At 35.7% G+C, this 24,994-nt stretch overlaps 1 protein-coding gene across 1 annotated transcript in view; it reads right to left on the reverse strand.

The window, feature by feature from the left end:
* Window positions 1-24,994, reverse strand: part of EDIL3 (EGF like repeats and discoidin domains 3) — a 234,899-nt gene that overhangs the window by 85,145 nt on the left and 124,760 nt on the right. Inside the window, 1 exon segment of the mRNA XM_033086417.2 lies at window positions 13,014-13,151. Coding sequence (XP_032942308.1) covers window positions 13,014-13,151 — 138 coding nt within the window.

The following is a 24,994-nucleotide window of genomic DNA, read 5'->3' on the forward strand; positions in this document are numbered from 1 at the left end:
CACTTTTAAATACAAGCAAAGCCTCAACCTTCCCACACAGAGACAGATTTTTATTCTGAATTAATTCCAGGTTGTGCATGGAGCACCAATTTTGAAATTTTAAAATTCTGCCGTCTCTAAAATGAATTTAAAGTAGAAAATATAATACCACAGTCATGAGGGCTATAAACCTGATTTAGCTACTCAGACCATTACCAGTAAATAAAAATCTCCAGTTTCAGCATTTTGGTGCTGCTTTTGATTATTTAGTGTCTCATTTTATGGGCTGGTGTTTGGAGAATCCTTGTGACCCCAGCACAGCTCAGCTTTGCACATTTTAGCTGCTGGGTATTTCAAACTGTTTGCTCAGTCCTGGTAGCTCAAGTGTTGTATTTTTATTTTTTTCCCCACAATTCAATGCCCTAATCTGAGAGATATTGAGCAGCTCTGTTGTAAGGACTCGTGCTAATTGTTGTTCTGAGGATTCATCCTACAGGCACGGCCAAATTGATGTTTTTATTCCATTGAAGGAATTTAATCAGCATTTCCACTGGGAGAAGGCAGCAAGCAGATCATGTGTTCCTCTTTCTAGTCAGCCATAGGGAAAATTAAATAGTAAAGTAGAATTTAAAAATACCCTTTTTATTTTATTTTTTTTCACTTTGGTAGACTTGGAGAACACACAGTGTCAGCGGTTATGTCAGATTATTTTTTTTGTTTGTTTGCTTTGTAACTTCAAGGTGACTCCTAACTGCACCATGGAACAGCACATTTCACATCCCTGAATGTGGTAATTCCATAGAGCTATTCACCTCTGAAAATCTGATTAACAGAAGACATTTATCTCCAAGAGTTTGCTCCACAGATTTAAAACAAAACAAGATGGATTTCCTTGACCTAGTGACATTTTAATTATTTTTACAGTAATTTCACAATTATAAGCCGCATTTCCAGGTGTCAGCAACTGTCTTGGGTTACAATACAGAGTGTGATAAAAGGTATCTGTTCTGTCACCGTCTGTTGAGGGTGGGGCAGTGATCCTGATCTCTGTGGGAGATATTCTGCTAATGGGCCATCCATTGAAACCAGGCAGGGCATTGTTCTTTATCTTTTCACAACCCATCCTTCCTCCAGCCAGTCATTTTCTGCTCATGGCCATTGAGTCCCACTGTGGCACTGATAAAATTACTGCATCCCATTGGGAGTTGCTCCAGCCAGGGGGAAGAGCCCAACATTTCTTACCAAGATAAAAACAGAGGTTTTGGGACACTAAGGGAGCCCCTTTCTCCACTGGACTCCAGAGGAAAACCGGATTTCTCCACATCACCACTGGAGCTCCGGAGGGAAACTGCACCTTGTACAGGAGCACTGCTCCAGCTGAGCCACATCTGTCACTGCAGGAGGATGCAGCCACCATGGAATGGGACTGCTGCCAACACCCTGCCTGATGGGTGTCAGGTTGTACTCTGACTGTGTCAGGGTTTGGGGTTTGTTCTTTGTAGTACTGTATTTCTATTTTAATTTCCCTGGTAAAGAACTGTTATTCCTATTCCCATATCTTTGCCTGAAAGCCCCTTGATTTCAAAATGATAATAATTTGGAGGGAGGGGGTTTACATTCTCCATTTCAAAGAGAAGCTCCTGCCTTTCTCAGCAGACACCTGTCCTCCAAACTAAAACAGCAACTTTTCATTCTTTGTCCATATATAAGCCGCACCTGATTATAAGCTGCACTTCAGGTGTGGACCAAAATTTTAGTCAAAATGGTGTGGCTCATAATAGTGAAATTACTTCTGTTCTCTGAGGTGTGGCTCCCAAGGATATTGTAGACAGTGTGGTAGTGCAGCACTGAGGTGCAGGGTATGATTAATTTGTTTCATGCCTTCACATAAAATAATCCACGTCAAAGGCAACATCCTCACCAATTTGCATCAGCAGCAGCTAACGAGCACACAAACACTTTCAGACAAGCCAAACTTTTCAAAGGATGCTGTGTTGAGCTCCAGGTCTGCAGGAAGTGACATGAAAATGAGGTGATTAGTTATGTTCCATGCAGCAGAAGACAGCTTTTCAGGCAGTAATGGAAGAATTGCCACCTATTTGCTGATATGTCCAAAGAGATTAAACACTTTTTAGGCTGATGTAGCATCTCCTCCAAAAGCAGTGCATTATTCTGTTACCACCATGGTCCATGTGTGCAAGCAGTGGCCATCAGGGCTAATCAAATAAAAATAAATTGGATGTTACTTTCTGCTTCTCAAGAGTGCTGTTATTGCTGAGTGACTGTCGTGTGCTTCCATTACTAAACCCTCTTTCACACTTTTCAAAAATGGTCACAAAATTGACTTTGGGACTTTATGTGCTCTACAAGCTCTATGCTGAGGACTTAGACTGAAAATAAAGTTAGGCAACTCTTGGTTAGTCTGAGATTAAAAAAAAAAAAGTAAGCAGAAAGGATTTGAGGTTTCTTTCAGGATTTTTTTTTTTTTTTGCACCACTTTTTCTAGTGGTGATTTTATGGCCTAGTGTTTTTAAGAATTGGGCCAAAAAATGATTCAGGAACTACAGAGGTGTAGTGATATATATAATTAATTAATTCTATATTAATAATTCTGTAATTCTATAATTAATAAACAATTATTTAATAATAATCTAAGAGGAGGTGTGGAAAAGAGACAATATTCCCCCTGCAACTCAGATGAGAATGGAGAATGAGACTCACAAAAATCAGCTTAATCTGTTTTTTTTTTTTGTTGTTTGGGTTTTTTTGGGGTTTTTTTGGGTTTTTGGGGTGTTTTTTTGTTTTGTTTTGTTTTGTTTTGTTTTTAAAGTCCTTCTTGGCACAGTGGATTGTGATTTTCTGGGCCTTCTAGAAGGGAAATCAACGGTTCAAAAAATAATTGAACAAATTCAGGCACTTCTTGCCAAGGATGATATTAAAGACACTGACCAGGGGTGTACTTTAAATATTACTTCTAAGTTATTGTCATTACCACTGCCAGAGACAATGTTAAGGTAATCATTGCTGAAATACCCGACCTAATCTAAAGGATTTTTTTTATTCTTAAGAATTTTCCACTAACATGGTAGTGAAATTTAGCTAAGAATCCCATTTTATATTCGCATAAGTGGCATTTTTAAAAATAAACTCTCCAAGAAAACACTCTGCATACATAATGAATACATCCATTAGAATAGAAACTAAATGTTTAAAAAGCTTTTTCAGAAGTATATCCTTTTAGTGCTGTTTATAGGCTCTTTACTTGGTGTTCTGCAAGAAATCTAATTATCCAATAATTTGATTTTATGCAGAGGGGAAAAAAAGTGAAAGTTTGTTAGGGGATCATCAAGAGGAGGGCTGTATTTCTCAGCTAAAAAGCTAAGTAATAATATCCTCTTTCCTGAAATAAAAATAATCATGGTCAATGAAGCCAGTAGATAACTGTGGCACTCATATTTCGAGTGTTTAGGTAACATCATGTAGTCACCAAAATCCAAATCATCTTGCATTTTTGTTTTAAGAGCAAAATATATATAAATATTGAATTTATTGTGGAGAAAATCTTCTCACCTAATCTTAAATGCCTTTTGAAGAGGCATGGGTTGATTTTGTAACTTTCACTACTATCTATGTAAAAAAAAATAAGCATAAATGTTACAACAAAATGCAAATGTGAAGTTATCTGTCAGCAATACATAAATAAGCGTGACTCCACTAATTCCCCCTTGATTCATTAAATCCTGATGGCTGAATGTGAGCCAGGAGACCTTATTGCATTATTCTTTTTATATTTCTTGTATTTCTTTCTTGGGCTCATATTGGGTAGGTCTGGTTTTTGCTGTTCACAAAAATTACTCTTTCCCTCTAATTTACCAAACTCCCTACCCCAGTAACTTTTCTTGTGAATCCCTTGGGATTCTCCTTTACTTTGCAGTTGTAGTCACTAATTGGTAGCTAAAAATTAGGTTTTCCACCCACCCCACTTTTTTTAAAGTGTGGAAAGTCTCTGAAATTGGCACTCTCCAACACTAAATACTAACAACAAATAGCATAAAAAATAGTGTTTCAATATTTAAAAGAGTGTAAAATCAATTCTAGAGAAATGTAACTTATATAAAGAGGGCAAACACGTTGCACTTCATTATTAAATCCCATTTTACTTCCAGCAGATTTATCTTTATGTCTAAGATTAAGCACAGTTTTAAAAGGAGATGAAGAGGTTTTCATTAGTAACAATAAAATTAATATTCAGCTTCCTATATGGAAGCTCCTATCCAGAAGAACAAAGAAATTACTGAGAAAAATAAACTTTTTTTTCTGAGAGTGGACATGAGGATTCAAATTTACTTTTAAAGTTGCAAATTTGCCAACATTATTTGTTTTAACGACACTGTTACTTTTTGTGCTACATCTGCAATGAAAGCTCACATCACAGATGGGTAAAATTGAATTTTGTATGAGACAGGAGAGTGTAATTAAAAAATTAGGTTTCAGCAACAGGAGCATAAATGGAACTGATATTATTAGAGTAACAATAAATATAATATTGCAAACTACACACTGAAATTGACATTCAGTGAAGGCATGGAATGTTACTATCAAATATACAGATTTGCCAATGGAGGGAAATCATGTTTATGGATGAGATCTATCAGATTTTGCTGGATCAGCAGTGGATACTAATGTGTTTTAAAAAGCAAAAGTTTTGCTTCTTTTTTTTTTTTTTTCTGTAAAGAAAATTTCTATCTGCACCAAACTAATAGCTGGTCAAATTACTTCCAGCATTAATATAGGAATACAGTAATTGATATAAAGGAAAACTGAATTAAGAGTTAATTCTGCCAGCTCTTCTTGGAAAGCATTCTATCACACTTGTGAATATTTAAAGTTTTCACTTTACTTTATTCCAAAAATCTCTTGCACCCTTCTGAGTGCCTCTTTACTTTCACCATGACCAGAAGAAAACAAAATTTTTCTCCTCTCTCTACTGTTCTGCCACCAATCTTTCACATCAGCTCGTCCCCTTGCAAGCCCTGGACCATCTGATGGAATGAACAAATGGAGTGGTGGCAGCTGGGACTGGAACAGCTGGTGGGAGACCTGTGCTGAGCATGGAAATTTTAGTTCATTTAGGGCTAGTGAACCTTTGTTCTGTTACATTTTAATTTTTTAAATTTTTTTTTTTTTTCATTTTTTTCCTGTTACTCATATGGGTTTTCAAGTTTCACAGCTTGCTTGGAGCTCCAAGACTAAACCAAACTCCAAAATGTGAGTCATCCTTCAAAGCTCCAAGTTTTGCAGTGCTCACTCCTAATTCAGTGCCTGGCTTGTTAACTACTGCAGAGCTCCAGACAGTTCCATTATGAGGAATTTGTGCAGCCCTGGAGATGATTTTACTCAAATTGATGATTCCTGTGTCCACCAAAGGGCAGCAGCAAGCAAGACCAGGCTCATTCTTATGGCAAGCCACCCTCCACAATCAATTTTTTGGGAAATAAATACCCAGTACCTTATATAATAGGCCTTGAAATAAGGTACTTCAAAATGTTCCTGTGGCTTGGCTATTTGGAACTTTTCTGAGCCGACTGCAGCTGTAAATTTTTTGTATTTAATATACCCTTATATGTTTATATTTAATATATACCCCTTTCACACGTTTATAATCATTAGCGTTTTTTCATTCCATACTTTTAGGAGGCTTTTTTTGGTCATAATAACCTGTGATTTGTTTTGTGCTTCCTTCAATAGTCTACAGTCCAGCTTTTATTTGTTTTATAGTACCAATTTCTTACCTGCAAATTATTTTTCATTTCTGTGAGGACATAAAAAAAGAATGTGCATTATTGACCAGAACAGGAACTTAAGAGCTAGAGGGGCTACTTCGAGAATAATGGAGTGCTGTAATTTTTCTTTTAAGGCTTAGAAATACTGAAATATTCATTGTCACAGCCTTTGCCACACATAAAAATGCACATAAAAGTTCTTCCAACAAAGGAACAGTGGATCATGTTTATAAGATGAGGATTTTTTTTTTCTCCTCTACTCTCTGTGAGTGCAGAAAGAAAAGGTTTTCCTGCTCCCTCAGTAGGAAAAGAGGCAGAAGGAATCTCCATCCTCTTTTTACTGAGGGTGACTGAGTCAAGAATGACACAAACCCTTCATAAAAGCAGATCCACAGGTAAAAGTAAGAAAACAAGGCAGGAAATTTGCCACAACGAGGTGGTTCAATCTAAAGTCAGCAAAATAGGGTTGAACACGGGGGTTGAGTTAAAATCGTGGGTTTTGACACCTCGCAAAATCTATTATTGCACTTGATGACTCACGGAGTATGGAAAGGATTGCACATTTAAAATATTCCTACTGGGCCTCCAGGGCTTGCCTGGGTGTTCCACATTGAGTTTCTGCCAGGTGTCTCAGCAAAGATTGAGTCCTCCCCCGCCTAATCAAAACAAGATATGAGAAATTAGTTTCAAAGAGAGATGTTGCTGTACAGTGCCAGTGCAGCAAGAAATGGAAACCCGAAGGCACAGGGCTGAGGACTTTGTTTCAACATCAAACAAAATGAGATCAGTCTCATTTCCCTGTTTGTGCTGGATTTAAAAACCACAGTTCTGATCTGCAGTTCTGCTCACACCTCTGTGCCCTGCCTGGGATGCCAGGACAGGGAAACCCCTGGTGGAACAAAGCCAGGGTGATGTTTTGTTTGAAGACTCGGTGTTAGAAATGCTGGGAGTTTGATTAATATTTCTCACTGGGTCATGGAAATGCCTGGGAGAACATTTTGGTGTTAGCAGCGTGTTCTGTCGTTTCTGTGACATTTTTCTGCCTCTTTTCACTCCCCTACCAAAGCGACACGCAGAAATGCCTGCCAGACAACATTCACAGACTGGTGCAGATTCAGCAAAACTCTTTTTTTTTTCCAGCAAGAGACTCATTGTCCAATGCAAATATAGAAATTGTATTCCATTCAAGGTTAGCTGAAATGGTTAAAGATGTGGATAAAGCAGAATTTTTATTGCTGATTGCTCTCTTTCAAGTAGCAATTCAACTTTTCAAATAATTTTTGCTTCTATCTTATGGCATGTCAGAAAAGGACAAATTACTGAGGTTGAGTTGAATTACACAGCCTAAAGTCATGTTTGACATGTAAAAATTCTCCCTACTGCACTTTCAAAGTTTATTTCTGATATGTTTCTGCTCTGAGATATTTCTGTAATCCAGGGAGATCACACTAGCACTATTAACTGATATTAAATAGATAAAATTCTTTTAGGCACCTTTTTTTCCCCATTATTTCTTTTGTGTGTGAGATTAACCACACTTAATCCCATAAATCCAAAGGGGTATAATGTGAATGATAAAGTAACTGCCCTAAGGACATTAAAAATAATTATCTATTATTAATATTTTTTATACATGCATCTACACATGGCACAACATATATGCATATCTATAAAACCACATTCTTTTTTTTCCATGGAAGTCCTGAATTTTTCATCTAAATAAAGCCTAGCAGGAATGTACATATTTACTGAACTTTTCTGCAGTGTATTCCTAGTAAATAAGCTGACAACTGTGGCTTTTAGATTTTATGATCTCTTAAGTGAAACAAAGCAAGAAAAAATTATAAAAATTTAAATAAAACTCTTCTCTTTGACCTTAAAAATTAATTAAAGAAGAGTTTCTACTTTCTTGATTAGACCATGGTTTGATTAACAATTTTTAACTGGTGGTAAGCTTTGATTTCATGCCCAGGCTCTTTCCCCTGACATTCCTTTGTACCAGCCCAATACTTGTGTGGCTGTGAAGTTCACTGGATCAAAGAACTGATCTGCTTTATTAATTACCTTCTTTTTTATTTTTTTCCCCTTGCCACTCCTTCATTAGTATATTTGTCCATCTTTGTATTCCAATGATTTCTGACTTTATATTTAACACAGTAGCTGAGATCCACCAAACAGGCACACGTTCAAAACAATCAAAAATAAGCTTAAACTCAAACTTTGTGATGCATTATTCACAGAGTGAGTCAAACTGATATTTTGAGCTGTAGGGAGGAGTAGGCCCACCTAAAATCTCATTGACAGAGGTTTTTAAGATAAGCAGTAATTTAGGGAACTCAAATCTGTGTTGATTCCTGGCAGCTGAAGAGTTTCACAGTGGCTCATTACAAGTTCAGTGTATTTACAGGAGGTGAATAAAGAATTATCAGGGCTTCAAACCAAGATTCCCCAGCAGGTCATCTGGAAAAAAAAGGGTCTATAGGCAATGGGACCTCCTTTACATTCTCTTAACATCTTAATTGCCAAAAGGGCAATTCCATGAGCTGAGAAATCCCCTGACCATGTTCACCCATTTAAGAAAGTGGCGAAATTCTGATTCCTCTCCACATTTTGAAAACACAGATTTCCTGGAAGGCAAATTTGACTCAGCCATAAGTCTGAAAACACAGCTTTTTAATGTTTTATAAATTGTTTTGTTTTGTCTGTGCACTTTTTATGCCCTTATGTCTGCTTTGAGTGGGGTTTTTCTGAGCATGAGCATGGGGCCTTTATGGACCCTGCTGGGGCAGGGCAGGTCAGAGCTGGAGATATCCAAAATTCACCCAAGACCATGAGCATCAAGCAGAGGACTTCAAAGGACAAGCACTGAAGCCAAAAAAACCCAACAAGCTGCCTGGAAAACCCACAAGTGAAATACAGATGGCACGAAAAGGAATAAGGGTCCATTATAAAACAGATTATTTATCCCTTACTACCAATCCTGCAAGCTGCCCCCCAGGAATAATTTTGAGAGAAGGAAAATTCTAAATTCTAAATTAGCATACTTTGGATGAAGCCATCTAGCCTGGGAGTATAAGGCTGCATCTGTCAGATCTTTGGATAATTTTTTTAGGTTAAAAGACATTGAAAGAACAAGCATTTTCGTGGGAATGGGAAGAAAAATGCCACTTTAATTTCCACAGAGAGGAAGGCAGGAGGCAACCAAGAGCAATAGGAAAACAAAACATATAAAAACTAAAACATAAAAAATACTAAAACATAAAAACAAAGAAAATAGATGAAAAGAAGGTGGAGCTACACTGCTTAGCAGGATTTCTGACATTGAATTTGTTCAGCTGCTTTGAATGAAGGTGTCCTACATATGGGCATGTTGAATCCACAGAAAAGGAGGTGAAGGGGCCACAGTACATGTAAAGAAATATTTATTGTGACTATTTTGATCTAGATATTTTAAGAAAAAAGCATGAGAAAATTTGCCATATGCTGTAATGGCAAAAAAACTCTTGGCATTTAGCAGAACACAGCTCCAAAATGCACAGTGGTGGAATTGTAAGGTGTCCACTGTCTGGTACCATCTGCTTGATTAAAAGCATTAAAATGGGAAGGAAAATGATCAAAAAATATCACCTGTGGAACTGCTCACATATTATTGCAAATCCCTACCCGCGCTGAGCATGGAAGATTTTAACAATATGGATTTGCACTGAATAATGCAAACAGCCTGACACTGGTGAAAGTGCCTGCAAGAGAATGTTGAGATCCAGAAAGAAAAGGAAAAAAAAAAAAAAAAAAAAAAAAAAACAATAAAAGCAAACAAACAATAAACCAAACCACAACAAAAAACCCAAAAAACTACCAAAAAAACTACCAAAAAAACCCAAAAAACACCCCCTCCACAAAAAAAAAAAAAAAAAAAAAAAACCAAACCAAAACAAAAAACCCCAAACCAAACAAACAAACAACCCTCTCCAAATACAGGATAAACTGTCCTTGGAAGCAGTACTTATCTGTGGACACTCCAAGACTATGGAAAGCTGTAATGGACATGATCAGAATTGATAGCTTGAATTCAGCACAGGAGCAAGGAATTGGTTCAGAGGGTGGGAGAGCAGAAGGAGATGCAGCTGCATCAAGGAAATTTCTGATGCCTTAAGAAACCTGGGAAGTAATATGCAATTAATACAGTTTAATTTTGCTTTCTGAGTTTGCTAACCTCTGCAGGCGGATTCTGTAAATACCAGATGTTTGTTGAAGTGTCTCCTAACAGGCTGATAAGCTCATTCCAGAATGGCCTGAATGTGTTTGGAGGCTGCCAGTGCTCTCACACTCCACTTTACTCTGATTTTGCCTCATCCAGAAATGCCTTTCCAGAAATGAGAAGCAGCTGGTTAAATACCATTTATGCCTGAATTGCTCTAAAACAAGCCATAGCTAATAAGAGAGAAAGGGAGAAGAGAATGAGAGAAATAAAGAGAGAAAAGAAGAGAACGGAAGGAAAAAAAAGAAAGGAAAGGAAGGAAGAAAGAAAGAAAGAAAGAAAGAAGAAAGAAAGAAAAGAAAGAAAGAAAAAAGAAAGAAAGAAAGAAAGAAAGAAAGAAAGAAGAAGAAAAGAAAGAAGAAGGAAAGAACAGAAGAAAGAAAGATAAGAAAAAAGAAAGAAGAAAGAAAGAAAGAAGAAGAAAGAAAGAGAAAGAAAGAACTGAATATAAGCAACTCCAAATCTCGTCCATGCCAGAAATAGAGGATGGCTAAGGGAGTCCAAATATGGTTAAAATCTCATTTTTAGTGTAATTTTTGTGCTCAGTTTTCAACCCTTTCCTTCCAGGTCAGCTGAGATTAGCTGCACTAGTTATTTCTGAGACTACTCAGAGGGATTTGGGTTGGGTGTCACACAAGGCTTGGGTGTAGCACAACAGTTGCCTCACACCTGAAAAGCGTCACACATGACACAAAATACAAGGGAATTATTTAGGAGATTAGCTAAGAGGAGTTCATGGTGGTGAAATAAAATTCTGGAGTTAAAAAGAGGGAAATCATAGGTGGAGGTCTAGGAAAATCAGTCTGATGCAAGTGCAGGAGGCTGATGAGTAGCATGGACAAATCCTGGTTGAAAAGCAGAGATATTCAGGCTGTAACAAATGAGATAAATTGTTGGAAAATGCATCTTGGAAAAGCAGCTTGCATGATGCACTTTTGCAGGTTTTTTTTAATTCTACATCTAGGGTATTTTACATATTCTGTGATGTTACTCAGGCATCTTTGAGCGTTGTGAGGTAATCCTGAGACAGCAGTCAGTAATTTACATAATTAGCATAACAGTATTTAATTATATGATTACTGTAAATATGTGCAAAACTTTGATGGTGTAATTAGAATGTGTAATAACTACTTGTAATTACGTAATTAAATGTGATGACATAACCAAACTTCTAAGAAAAAAACTTTAAAAAGCCCAGCTATAGAAAATGTTGAAGTGCAGAGTTAATGGTTAACTATATATATTTATATTTATGTCAGTATGAATCCCCAAAATAACACAAGGAAAGATAGAGTGTGAGTAACATATTTTGCAATAGGACAGGAGAGTTCTTTCCCCGTTCCAATAAACTGGAAAATTTCAATTTTTTGGTACATATGTATACTTTCTGTTATATGCTCTCAAAACCAGAAATATGTGTGTCTCTGCTCATATATATGCATACATAAAACTTAATTCAATTTAATAGATAACATACACAACTTCAAACTTATTTTTCTATATCGCTGCACATCCATCTATTAAAAGAAAAAAAGAAAAAGGAACATAAATATCATGATGGTTCAGAAAATGCAATGATCACTTAAGTAATAGCTCTGACTACCCCACTTCCAGCAAAACAGGAGATTGGGTTTGTGTGATCTATTATCTGAGCAGCGTTCATGATGCAGCCAAAATACAGAAGGGATAAACTCTTGAAGAGATGGATGAGATTCCTGGTAGAATTCCAAATGGAAATTCAATTGCACCTACTAAGGAAATGCATGAATTGCTTCACCAGCAAATTCTGAAAAACACTGTAATAGACAGGGGGTTTTTATTAAATTCTTTCAGGTAGCCATAGAGACCTGTGAATTCCTCAAAGCAAATCTTAATCTTTTATTCTTCCCTAGAACTACATGCACATTACGTTGGGTGCCTCAAATCTCTTTTCTGTGGTTTATAAATCTGGGAATTCACTGAAACTATTTAAAAAAAAATTGTTGTCATTGATCCATCCTGTTTTCCTTTCTATTCCCCCACACATCCACAATGTGAATGCAGGAAAAAGGATCATATTTTTAGTTTTGTTGCAGTTTAATTTATTTACTATTCAACTTCAAGGAACAAATTTTTTTTTGCTACACAGAGTAGGATTTTCCTTGCTATAGAAACTCTTTCTTGAATGTGGATTACTCCAGTATTTGAGGTATTTTGGATGTAATATCCAACAAAATGCCAAATATTTTACCTTTTCTTTTTATGGTAATATACATTGGAACTATATTTGTTTCATGCACAATACCTTAATTGTAACATCTTTTGTTTGACTAAAACACATAGGCTTTCATCTTTACAGGTGAAAAAACCCCAAATTCTCCAGTGTACCAAGGTATATTGCATTTTGTGCCAAAGCAGTTTATTCTATTTTTGTTATTTTTGGTTTTCAGGATTACCTAGCCTATCATACACAAAGAACTTAAGGAATCAGACACTTATGGTGCACCCATAGCCAATGTTATTGTAAAAATCATGCGAGATTGTTCCCAGGACAGATCCATTAATGATTATTAATTCAATTAATGACTTCCCCACAAAGCAGTGGTCCAATTTTCAGAGGCTAGAGACTTGTCAGAGCAAAAAACAGATATTTTTGTCCTACACTTGTTGATTTCTGCTAATAACACTGCTGAAGACAGGATATTTGATGAGATTGAACCCCATCCTGAATTTTTTTGTATTTTTCTACTTTGCACTATTTTACTTGTTGTTTAACTATAGGTATTTATTAAGCATTACGAAAATATTTTCATCGTATCGGATTCTTGAATGTGTGGCAGATTTGGTCTCTGAAATTCCCTCAGCTTTGGAGGGAATAAGTTGGCTATTTTGAGTTTCTTTACATACAAAGAAGTATTTCCACAGTACATTAAAGAATTTTTTTTTTCTGTAAAAATAAAATCTTATATTTTATATTATTAAAAAATAAAGTTTTAAAACCATGCTGTACTTACTCTGTTGGCAGTTCCTCCCCATAAATTCACCTGGACATTCACAGGAATAGTTGGCAACAAGATCTGTACAGATCCCACCATTCCTGCAAGGCTCAGCTTCACATTCATTCACATCTGCAGGGAGCACACAAGGGGATGCTAGGATTAGCAGAGAAATGGCAAAGTAATAAGAACATATTTAAAAGAACCAGAAAAAATAAAATAAAGAAAAAAAAAAGAGAGAGAAGTTTTATTATGTACAATATGCAATATACAATATACAACATATGATTTAAAGTTTATATATGATATTTATATTATATTTATATTATATTTATATTATATTATATTTATATTTATATTATTTATATTTATGTTTATATTTATATTTATATTTATTTTTATATTTTTATTTTTATTTTTATTTTTATTTTTATTTTTATTTTATTTAAAATTTTGCTCAAAGATTTCCACTGTAACTTCCAGTGGATTTCAGGGCCAAAAGTCATAGTTTGGCATTTAAAAAAACCCAAATGTTAGTAGTTCTAATGGAGCAATCAAAAGTGATTCTTGCAACTTCAAGGAATGTAGCTACTTCTTTATCAACAGATGCCAGTTAAGGATGTGTCTCAGTTCATCTTAATTCATTAAACATCTAATTGGCAAGGTTGTTTAACCATCTAAAAAATTCCCTTCCTCTGAACGAGTTAGTGGGCAAATTGAAACTAATAACTCAATCTAGAAGCCAGCAAATTTCATTAAATTCAAAAGACAGAAAAGGTGGGTAATCTCACTTGAGTTCCTCTTTTCCAGTACACTTTGTCAAATGCTGCAAGAATAAAACTCCCCTGTGTTTTTCGACGCAGCAGCCTCAAAGTTTAATGTCAGGTTCCTTTTCTCAAACGTGGCACAGAATTTTTCAGTCACATTTAAAGAGGTAGAAGGAGGATATTGATGCATCATAATTAAATTTCTCCTCGCTTATGTTTATTCTGCATGGAGTAGAAATGTTTTATAGATTTTGCATGTTGGTGTTGTTCAAAAGGGCTGCACCTCTGCAGTGAAATATTTTAAAAAGGGTAGAGGATGTGGTAAATATGGTAGATGACATGGTAGATAATATGGGGAATCACTGGGAATTGAAGATCCTTCAATGATTTTGTTGAATCTGTTTCTGTCCCCAGAATGTTGTTTTTTATTCTGCTGGTGTACACAAACTAAAGAAAATGTTGCAAAAATGTCTAAATCTTATACAACATGGCTTTGCCCAGGAAAAGCTGAATTCAGTTCTGTCGACAAATTTTCTTGATGTTTGGAAGTTTGAGTATGTGACTTGCACTTTCAACTTGATTTTTTTTAATTTTCCAGGACTCTGTATTCAAAATCCCAGTGTTTTACACAGGGAATAGGATAATCTTCCCATTACTGTGAATAGAAATTCAGAGAAAGGTCTTCAGTGAAATATGAAGGCTAGTTTCAATTGTTTGAACCAGAAAAATTTCAGATTTTTTATGCTAAAATTAATGATGGCAGTGGGTTTCTGGGCTTCATTTTAACCCCTCATGTTTTACTGTTTCTTGCTTATAAAGATATTACATACTGGCATAATAAAACTTTAGAGTTAGCTGAATTTTTTTCTATTAAAGTTGAACAAGAGGAGTAACAGCTTAGAGTGCAAGAAATAAAACCTACCAAGGGAAATGGCCAAAGAACAGACCTGCTCAGTTCTAAATTAAATTCTTTATATGTATTTATAAAATTTAACAAGATTCTTCAGCTCCCTATTTGCCTTTTTAAGCAAAGCCCATTAACCTTACATTTTTATCAGGTTATTCATCATTTTAATACATGCTAACACATTTGTGGGGGGAAAAAAAAAATCAAGGTCACTGTGAAATAAAAAACACTAAGTGAACATATGAACTATCTCTCACTTGGTGAGATGCAGGTGGTAATTTATCCTCTTAAAAGCTTTTCTGTGTGAAGACAATATCTTCTCAAGATTCTTTTTCCCCTAATTTTCCACTCCTGTTGAAATAGCTGGGAGAAAATGCACAGCTTTCCAGAATATTTCATATTGTCTGTGTGGTGATGGAGAAAATAAATTAAACTTGAACCACCACATCCTTTTAGAGCAATCCTAATATTCCACCCCATGGAGCAATCAGTAATAATCAGAAAGATGGAAGTTGTTTATTATTATCTTTGTTATTTAGCTTCTAAAATTATTTTTTTCCAGCAATTTCAGAACTTTGAGTCCCATCAGTTCAAACACATTTGTCATATTTGATAAATGAATGAGGAAAGTTTGTTCATTGCATCATGTCTGACATGTTTATTTGAAAAGAAAATCAACTAAACTGTGTTAAAAAGCAAAGAGCATTATTGAACATGTGTTGAAAAATAATTTCTACACAATTATATATATTCCTGTTATTATTTAATTTGAACATGCAGGTGAGAAGAATATTTAATTAAGTGTGGCTCCTGTGAATTGTGGTGAGAATATTTTCAAATTCCTAGATGTGCCAATTCTGATAAACTTTACACCAGCTGGTGTGTTCCTTCCTTCTGAAAAACAGAAGTTATATTATCATGACAAGAAGTAAATTTCACTAGAAATTTTAAAATACCAGTTTATTGAGTAGTTGCTCCTACAGGCAATAAAGACTCAAACAGAAAACTCCCTTTCTGTTATCAGATTCTAATCCTTCACCAGCCACATAATCTACCTACCTAAGAAGTACAGAGGTTTTCTTTTGATGTAAATTAATAATGCACAGTAAAATCACTGCAGGTAGCTCGTGATTTTTCGGCTTCAAGGCAGATTATGTTGCTTTGCACCAAAGAGAAAAAAATACAGAGAGCTGGGTGCTGGAGAGAAATCAGAGTTCCTCACAGAGAGAAGTGGTGGAACTGATAAACACTGAGTGAAAAAGTCTCATCAAAAGGCAGGGGGAAGTCTGGATTTCTAGATAGTGCCCAGGTTAGATAAAAAAACAAACAACCAACAAACAAACAACATTAAAGAAAGTGAATGAAAACCAAGAGGAACTACAGCACCCAACAAGCAACAACAAACAAAAATACCCCCAAGCCAACCTAAAAACCCAAACAAAACCACCCCAAACCCCCAGACTCCAAACAATCTGAATGCCCAGTCTTTCAAGGTTTCTCTAATGAAGAGAAATTCAAGGTGATGCAGGAACAGGGAAACTCATGATTTTCTGAAAACAGATTGTTCTTGAATGAAATAGCCTGAAGGGCTGAGAGACTAGATTAGGAAGTAAAGGCTATGCTAAGGTTTCTTTTTATGCTGCAGATGATTAAATTTAAATTTCCTATCCCCCTAATATCAATCCATAATCACAAAGTATTAAGGCAGACCTCTGTGTGAAGCACAGTCATGGTGCACCCTGGAACAAAAGTTCACTGTCAGAAACTAGGAAAGTAATAGAGAATTTGGCTGTATCACACAGTGACTTGAAACCAAAAAAGGGGTAGATTTCTGTGCTTCTGCCTTCCTTTGATGGATTTTATTTATTTATTTATTTATTTATTTATTTATTTATTTATTTATTTATTTATTTAATCCTCTAGTTAATCCTAATTTAATGTATTTAATAAACATTAATAAAACTAGCACTTGCAAACATAATATAACTAAAAATACCTAGCCCGCATTTTGGGTTTTACCTGTTAAATATAGTCACACGTATTTTCCTGAAAAATCAGCCCCCCATGAAATGTTTATTTAAATTATGTGGCTGTCATAATAAAAAATTAACTCTCATGTAAAGCCATTGAGTCCTTCAGCAAAGCTACTTGGTATAAACCTGAGTTTTTCTGAAGAATGACCAATAAGCTCAATTTCACTGCACTTTTTTTTTTTTTGCCAACACATCTTGTGCTTTGCCTGTGAGTTCACACCAGTGTCTGTTCCTGTCCCTGCCTGTTTGTCCTTTTCCCAGCCCAAATTCCTGGTTCCTGCCACCTAACCTGGTTTCTGGTCCAGGAATTCCTTTTGCCGTGCAGGCTTCCTGAAGCTCCCTCCTGTGACAGAATAATTCTTTCCTTTTCCTTTAGTTTGTCCCCTTTTTTTGGCTTTTGGATCACACTCAGGCCCTGTCTCATCTCAACTCTAAGCCTGTTGTTTTAAAATCAGTTTTCTCTCATGGTAGGTGGTTGGCCCATCACAGAAACACTGGAAACCAACATGGCCTTTATTAGAAGAATTGATCAAACATAATCTGGTTATCCTTTACTAATATTGCAATTATTTTTCTTCCCTGTAATAAAGTCAGCTTAGGATAAAATTCAGTAGAATTTGGGAACAAAAAATCATCTAACTGTCTCTGTTTAATAATTGGCTTCTGTGAAGACCCACAGCCATACACTGGATAAAGATCAATTCCCAATCTCAGTGACTTCAAACTCCCTCCTGTGCCCCAGATTTAAAGATTTTTAAAGAAACCCATAATTAACTTCCCTACCCAGTTCTACTTTAAATTAAACTTTTATATAGCATGTGTTTTATATAATGCGTTCAAATATCTTTGCTTTTGGAAACTGATATGTCATAATATGGAAAAAAAAGGTAATATGGAATAATTGTTTTTAAGGTGGGGTTTAAGGTAAGCTCTTCTTCTAGTCGTTTGATGGTTCTTTATAGATTTTTAAAATGCATTCTAGGTGTCTTTTCTTTATGGTATGTTGATCCTGATTGATTTAATTACACAAGTCAATACTGTATCAGTGATCACACAAAATGTGTGATATTGCTTGCAGAATTTTGCAGTATCTTGTTATTGTTTAAGCTTGAGCTTTCAGATGATCAAACTTTTCATCATGAATTTCCTAATATCACAAAACTCAGCATACATACTCATTTATTTCATTTGCACCAAGCTGATCAAGCACCAAATATTTTTATGAAATACTAAATGGCAAAGCTCCATTGAGAAGAATGAAATTAGATTGGTTTTATTTGGTAGATAATTTAACTCATGAGAAACTAAAATTTAATAAAATTACCTTAACAGTGAGCTACTCAGTGATATGACACAATTTGAAGGATTACAGCAATCCACATATAGAAAGATATATCCTTTTGAGAGTAGTGCATTTTTGTTAGAATATTTACCAAAAAACCCCCAAAACCCTAAATCAAAGAATTATTCCACATATTCATGTGGTTTATAAAAACAAGCCTAAACTATAAAGATCTCCTATATTAGGTTAATTTGCTGATTTGGTTTTTTTCTTCCCTAGAAAGCTAATAAATAAATAAATAAATAAATAAGTAAATTAAACAAACAAACAAACAAACAAACAAACAAACAGATAAATAAATAAATGTTTTTAAGCAGAATGAAAATGCATCAGAAAAAAACACAGGTGGAAAACCTTCAATTTTTGGCCAAAAGATAAAGAATATATAACTAATTGCCATGATAATAATTTATTTTAATCACATTAATTAAAGTTTAAGAAACTCTCTTGCATGTTCCGAAATGAATGTTTGTTTGCAATTTATATAAACAGATAAACTGTAACTTCAGCTATAATTGTTACCTGATTTAATTGGGATTATGAAAAAACAAGCACTAGCACATGTTTGGATCAACAGAGGTATGAAACATTTTAAAAAATGGGACATATTCCCATGAAATGTGGGAATTTAGGATATATTATTAAATCTGAGTTGGATGTATTAACATTCAACACAGGACAGGCATCTGTTAAAATTTCAAAGCCAGTTTCCTGACCACAGAAGGCTCAAAAAACACTGTGCCAAAAGAACCTGCAGGAAACTTCACCTGTTATGTGTCGTGCTGAAGGGATTCACTGTTCAGATATCCTCATTATCTGATCTTCAGAAAGAGAAGAAAACATCTTTGCACTCAAGAAAACAATTTACAAACTCCCCCACCCGTAGAGGTTAGATGTTGTACTACCTCTGCTCTCATAATTCCATATAAAGTTTTCCTCCTCCTGTGACAATTTTGGGCAAAATTAAATTGGTCCTGTTTAGAATTCCTTCACAAACTGCTTTCCAAGCATTCTTGCATTCTTTTTTTCAGAGTAATTTCATCTCTTCTTAGGCTTCTTTAAAAATTCTAATTTACACATTTTTAAATATACTTCTGTAACTAGACCACTTAAAAAATAAAAAATGCTACCTGGTAACAATCCAGTGTTTTTTCCTCATCCTATCTGTTCTAAAATATATCTAGGTCAACTTGCTTCAAGAAAATTGAAATATATAATATGAACCTCTTCACTTTGATTTGTAAAACATCCAGGCTCTGAGAAAATGAAAAGTAAAGACTATTTTTTTAGTTATATTTACTTAACACTTCTTAAATTTGGTGTGGTAAGTAAAATCCTTAATTTAGACAAATCAGCATTTTTTATGATGACTAATTCTCTTTCTCCAACAGCTAATTTGTCATCTTTTCCACTTACAATTCACACTTCTATTCAATGAAATAGTTATAGTATCCGTGAAATGTATTTGGAATTCCAGTTTGAAATCAATTTATTATCTATAGAATTTTGTTTTTGCATTGTCTAGTGGCACTTCCCCTAGTGTCAAGGAAAATCTGAAATAAAAAGTTTTGAACTGACTTCATATCCTACAATAGTAACTATAATCACACTGTTCCAGAAATGCTAGGATTAAATGCAAAGCTACTAGAAAAATAATAATTTAAAAGAATAATAGAGGAAAAGACATAATTAAATGCATTCCAGAATACATTTCTGCTTTAAATTGTTCTACTTCAAGGGATTTAAAATAAGACAGGGCTCTACAAGAATCGTTGCCACAGTAGTTATATATCTTGTGCTGTTAACAAGATTTTTTTTTTTTTGTAGTTTTAGACACTTTTTCATCCCTATTTCATTTTTGGAGAACTCTCATAAAATAGACCATGCAGTGGAAATTATACTCTGCATATGTACCTACTCTCTATTTTGCAAAATACTTATCTTCTCCTTATAGCCACTGAAAGTTATTACAGTGTTTCTCTGTGGAGTCTACTTCCAACTCTGGACTAGTCAGTATTTCCTGATCTTCTATTTACCTGTTTAAATGCCTGTTTAATGGCTTTTCATCTGAGGTAATTTTAATCTAATGGAATTTTGCAGTAGCCTGGCCAGGATGTTCCTTATTAGTTTAAAGGAGTTGGTACTTTAAAAGTTTTAATATGCATTGAAGTTGATTTTTCATTTTTAATTACATTAATGAATACTGGCGTGAAAACCTTCGTCCCATTAAGTAACTTACAATTTAATTTTACACTATAGAAGTACATCTTCAGGGCAACTATTCCTGGTGTTTCCAATGAACCTTGGTAAAATAATTGGCTATTTTATATAACAAGCATTTGACAAATCATTTAAACTGTAGTTGAGGAAAAGAAAAACAATAATCTTATTAAAAAGTGAATCAACTGTTGAATCATTTTCCATCACAAACAATGCCTCCAAAAATCTCAACGTCAGGAGCAAGTTAAATTATGCAGAATTAGAGCAAACAGGATGATTTGCTAAGAGAGTGTAGGTGGGCCACATGGGAATAATTCCAATTATTTTCACTGCGAATTTGAACCCAGATCAATAAATTAGCATTATTTTCCTTCACATATCCCAAAACCATCGTTTCACTTTAAAATGCAGTATATACATTTCAGAATACAGTGAGGGTAGGGTTGCATTTTTTTTACATGATCATGGCTGTGACACAGGTTTTTAAAAATGTCATCAGGCAGAAAGTTCTGAAAGATACAAAGATGGTTCTAAAACGACAAAGCCAGATTTATGTGGTTTTTTTTCACATGTCTCTTTATTTGATATACACAGGGTGAAGTGTAATCAATTATGGCCAATCTATAAATCTCATTTAAGCAATCAAAATAAATTGTCTGAGGCACATGCACAAGTGCACATATATCTGCTACACAGAGGTAATTTCTACTCTTTGCTGATAGTTTTCAAACTCAGATTCTTAGTTCGCTCATAAATACATGTATATTTTACTGTTAATGGATCATTTATTCAATCTACAACTGCAAGATGGTGATACACCAAGGAAAGAAATAAACTAATTACTAAAAATCACTAATTCTGCCCTTTTGGACTGTTGGTTATTTCCTTGCCTCCTCTGCTAAGGTGCCAAGGAAGAAACCATCTCCCTCCCCACAAAAGATGCAGCAATTCCACCACATCAGCAATGACTTCTGGTTCAGAAAGAAAAATAAAGAAAAATGCAGTCTTCCAGTCTCTACACAAAATCCCTGTAAAAATCTCTACTTTTGCTGAGAGATGGGAGGAAGTTCTCTCTCCCATGAACATTGACATCATGAGGTCAGAAATTTTAAACTCCTAATTTTACATTTAGGCAGAGGCTTTCTTCACCATTCCTTTCCTAATTTTGGTGTCTGTCTTCTGCAGCATTATTCTGAAGCACTCTTAAAAATTTACTGACAGAGAAAATGGAGACGATGAGAAGGGAGCAGATTAATTTCTCTCTAAGAGTGACAACTGCTGGTATGGAAAAGAATGTTGCTTTCAGGTAAACTGCAAAAACTACATGAGAGTAATGACTGTGTGCATAAACAGCTCTGCTAGGTATGTGAAAGCATCACACAGAATACATTTTCAGAGCCAGATGCCACCTTACTGACTTGTGGGGAGTGCAAAATGAGATCTGACAAGATTACAAAGCTTACCGGTTATTTGGAGGTAAATAACAATTTAAATACAGTAATTTCACGATTATAAGCCGCACCTGATTATAAGCCGCACATTACAATACAGAGTGTGATAAAAGGTATCTGTTCTATCACCATCTGTTGAGGGTGGGGGCAGTGATCCTGATCTCTGTGGGAGATATTCTGCTAATGGGCCATCCATTGAAACCAGGCAGGGCATTGTTCTTTATCTTTTCACAGCCCATCCTTCCTCCAGCCAGTCATTTTCTGCTCATGGCCATTGAGTTCCACTGTGGCACTGATAAAATTACTGCATCCCATTGGGAGTTGCTCCAGCCAGGGGGAAGAGCCCAACATTTCTTACCAAGATAAAAACAGAGGGTTTGGGACACTAAGGGAGCCCCTTTCTCCACTGGACTCCAGAGGAAAACCGGATTTCTCCACATCACCACTGGAGCTCTGGAGGGAAACTGCACCTTGTACAGGAGCACTGCTCCAGCTGAGCCACATCTGTCACTGCAGGAGGATGCAGCCACCATGGGATGGGACTGCTGCCAACACCCTGCCTGACGGGTGTCAGGCTGTACTCTGACTGTGTCACGGTTTGGGGTTTGTTCTTTGTAGTGCTGTATTTCTATTTTAATTTCCCTAGTAAAGAACTGTTATTCCTATTCCCATATCTTTGCCTGAGAGCCCCTTGATTTCAAAATTATCATAATTTGGAGGGAGGGGGTTTACATTCTCCATTTCAAAGAGAAGCTCCTGACTTTCTCAGCAGACACCTGTCCTCCAAACTAAAACAGCAACTTTTCATTCTTTGTCCATATATAAGCCACACCTGATTATAAGCTGCACTTTGGTTCAGACCAAAACTTTAGTCAAAATGGTGCAGCTTGTAATCGTGAAATTACTGTACTCTTTTGTGGTTCAAAGCCTACACATCTGGATCAGGGACCATTGATTCACTGTTAATATTTTGTTGCAACAGGGCAATTCCTGAATGTAATGCTTGAATTGAATTTATTGGAAGTGTAGAGCTTGTGGTTTCACTTTTTATATAATCCCAAAATCCCATAAAGTTTTGGGTTGGAAGGCATCTTTAAGATATCTAATTCCAAACCCCTGCCATGGGCAGGGACACCTTCCACTATCCCAGGGTGCTCCAAGCCCTGCCCAACCTGGCCTTGAACACTTCCAGGGATGCAGAGACAGCCAAAATTAATGCCATTCCTGTCCCTCTGCATGTTCCCATCTCCTCGCTGCTCCAGGACCTAGCACTGGCCACATTCTGTGACCTGATCCCTCTGAAAGTCCCTTGGTGCAGTTAGCCTGTGCACTTCCAGACAATCCTGGTGAGCTGATCCAAACAGAAGTCTGATGGGGATAAATTTTCAGTGAATGTGGGCATCATTATTTTTGGCAGAATCAGACAATGACACCAGAAGACCCCACAATCTCAAACCAAAGCATGACTGACAGAAAGCCACACGAGTCTCATGACATCAGACAACATAGGATAAGAAAAGGAAGATAAACAAGATCTATTTATAGTTTTCAGTGCACTTTGAGAAAAACAAAGGTTATGCCTACATTTGTAAGGGGCATGGCCTTACAGAATTGCATGTGCAGAGTGAAACCCTGGGAGTTGAGGACACAATGTCTGCACATCCATGCACAGGTCTCAGGTATGTTTTCTCTGAATAAATTCTAGAATGTCTGGGTGGACTGAATTTCCACTGACCCACTGGAATGTTTTAAGTCAATTCCCAGTATGTCAAATCCCAGGAATTTCAGACTGCTGGGCTAATTTCTTTTAGATTATTTTAATCTCACAGGGATTCTGTTCTCATGCTCTCAGCCTGCTGTCACACGAAGCCAAGCACAGTAACTAGAGATGATCAAGAGATTTTCTTTAAAAATACACTCCTGACTCAAGCTAAAACTCTCAGCCAGATGATCTACAGAAATAATTGTGTGTTATTTAAGAATAAATGCAGAATAAATGCAAACTACCTGAATATCCTTGGCATTCATATGAAAATGTGACAGCACCATGGGTTTTGCTTGAGATATTTTATGAATACAAAGGGATTAATTTGTGATGCAGACAAGTTTCTGCCATTAGACCATTTTATCATTTTACTGAGCTTCAAGCACAAGTAGTGATTTTTCAAGTTTTGCTTACACAGGCAATGAGTCTGATGCAATATCCTTCTCACCCTCTGTTCAACACTTGTTCTCAAAAGTGTATCCACATGAAAAAATACTGCTTATAATTTCAAAAGAGCAGCTAGACTACTGAATATACTCCTGAATGTCTTCCTTGTAAGTTCTTTGACTTTTTCAAACTTCTCATTGGCTCTGCAGGATGAAAACATGCCCTGATAACAGAATTTGTTTTCCTTCTTTCACTTTTCAGAAAAAATTGCCATGCAAATTGTTCAATTTCCAAACAATAAAACCACTCATAAAATTTCCAGCTAGTTCAACAAGCAGTACCAATATTTTGTATAGTAACAGGGAACTGCACAGCCATGTGCCAGCACCATCTCCTAACACAAATACAATATTTTAGTTCTGCATCCCTGACACATCTGTGCATTCAGATGGATGAGCATAGGAGCTCTTACAGGAGCAGAACAATAAAACACACAAAAAAAATTGAATTACAAATTATTTTTTATTTTTTTCCCTGCTGCATCCTAAACAGATGGATCAGACCACATCCCTGTGTGACAAAATTCTATGTGGTAAGTGCTGTCTTGTTAAATAATCAGATTTCATTTAAATATTTCATTTATTTCTTTATTTTCCTCACAGAAATGTGCTGGTTTATATGCAAGAAAACTGCTGGTGGAACAAAGACTGGAAGCAGTTTTTCTTTTTAAAACTTCAGGTGGCTGTGTTGACCCTAAACCATCACAGTGGCTGAAATTGACTTGTGGGTTGCTGTCTGTACCTAAATGGCCACAAAAAATAATAAAAAAAAATAATAAAAAAAGGGAAAATAGATGCTTTGTCCAGCCAAGTTTTCATGTGTTCTTCCTCTAACCATGCACCTCTCTACTGTGGTTCTTCAACTCTTCTGTTCCCTTGGACTCAGTTCACCCTCAGTTTATTACAATATTTCTGTTACAAAAAGAGCAATGTATGATGTAGACATTACAATGGGACAACTATTCTAAAATTTAGAGTGAACTCCTTCCATTCAGTACTTTTTAATTTTAATTCAGATATAAAGAAAACCTTGTATGCATAAAACATCTCCACATGTTATCTTTTTAA

The sequence above is a fragment of the Catharus ustulatus genome (assembly GCF_009819885.2).
Source record: "Catharus ustulatus isolate bCatUst1 chromosome Z unlocalized genomic scaffold, bCatUst1.pri.v2 scaffold_26_arrow_ctg1, whole genome shotgun sequence".
Classification (NCBI taxonomy): Eukaryota; Metazoa; Chordata; class Aves; order Passeriformes; family Turdidae; genus Catharus; species Catharus ustulatus.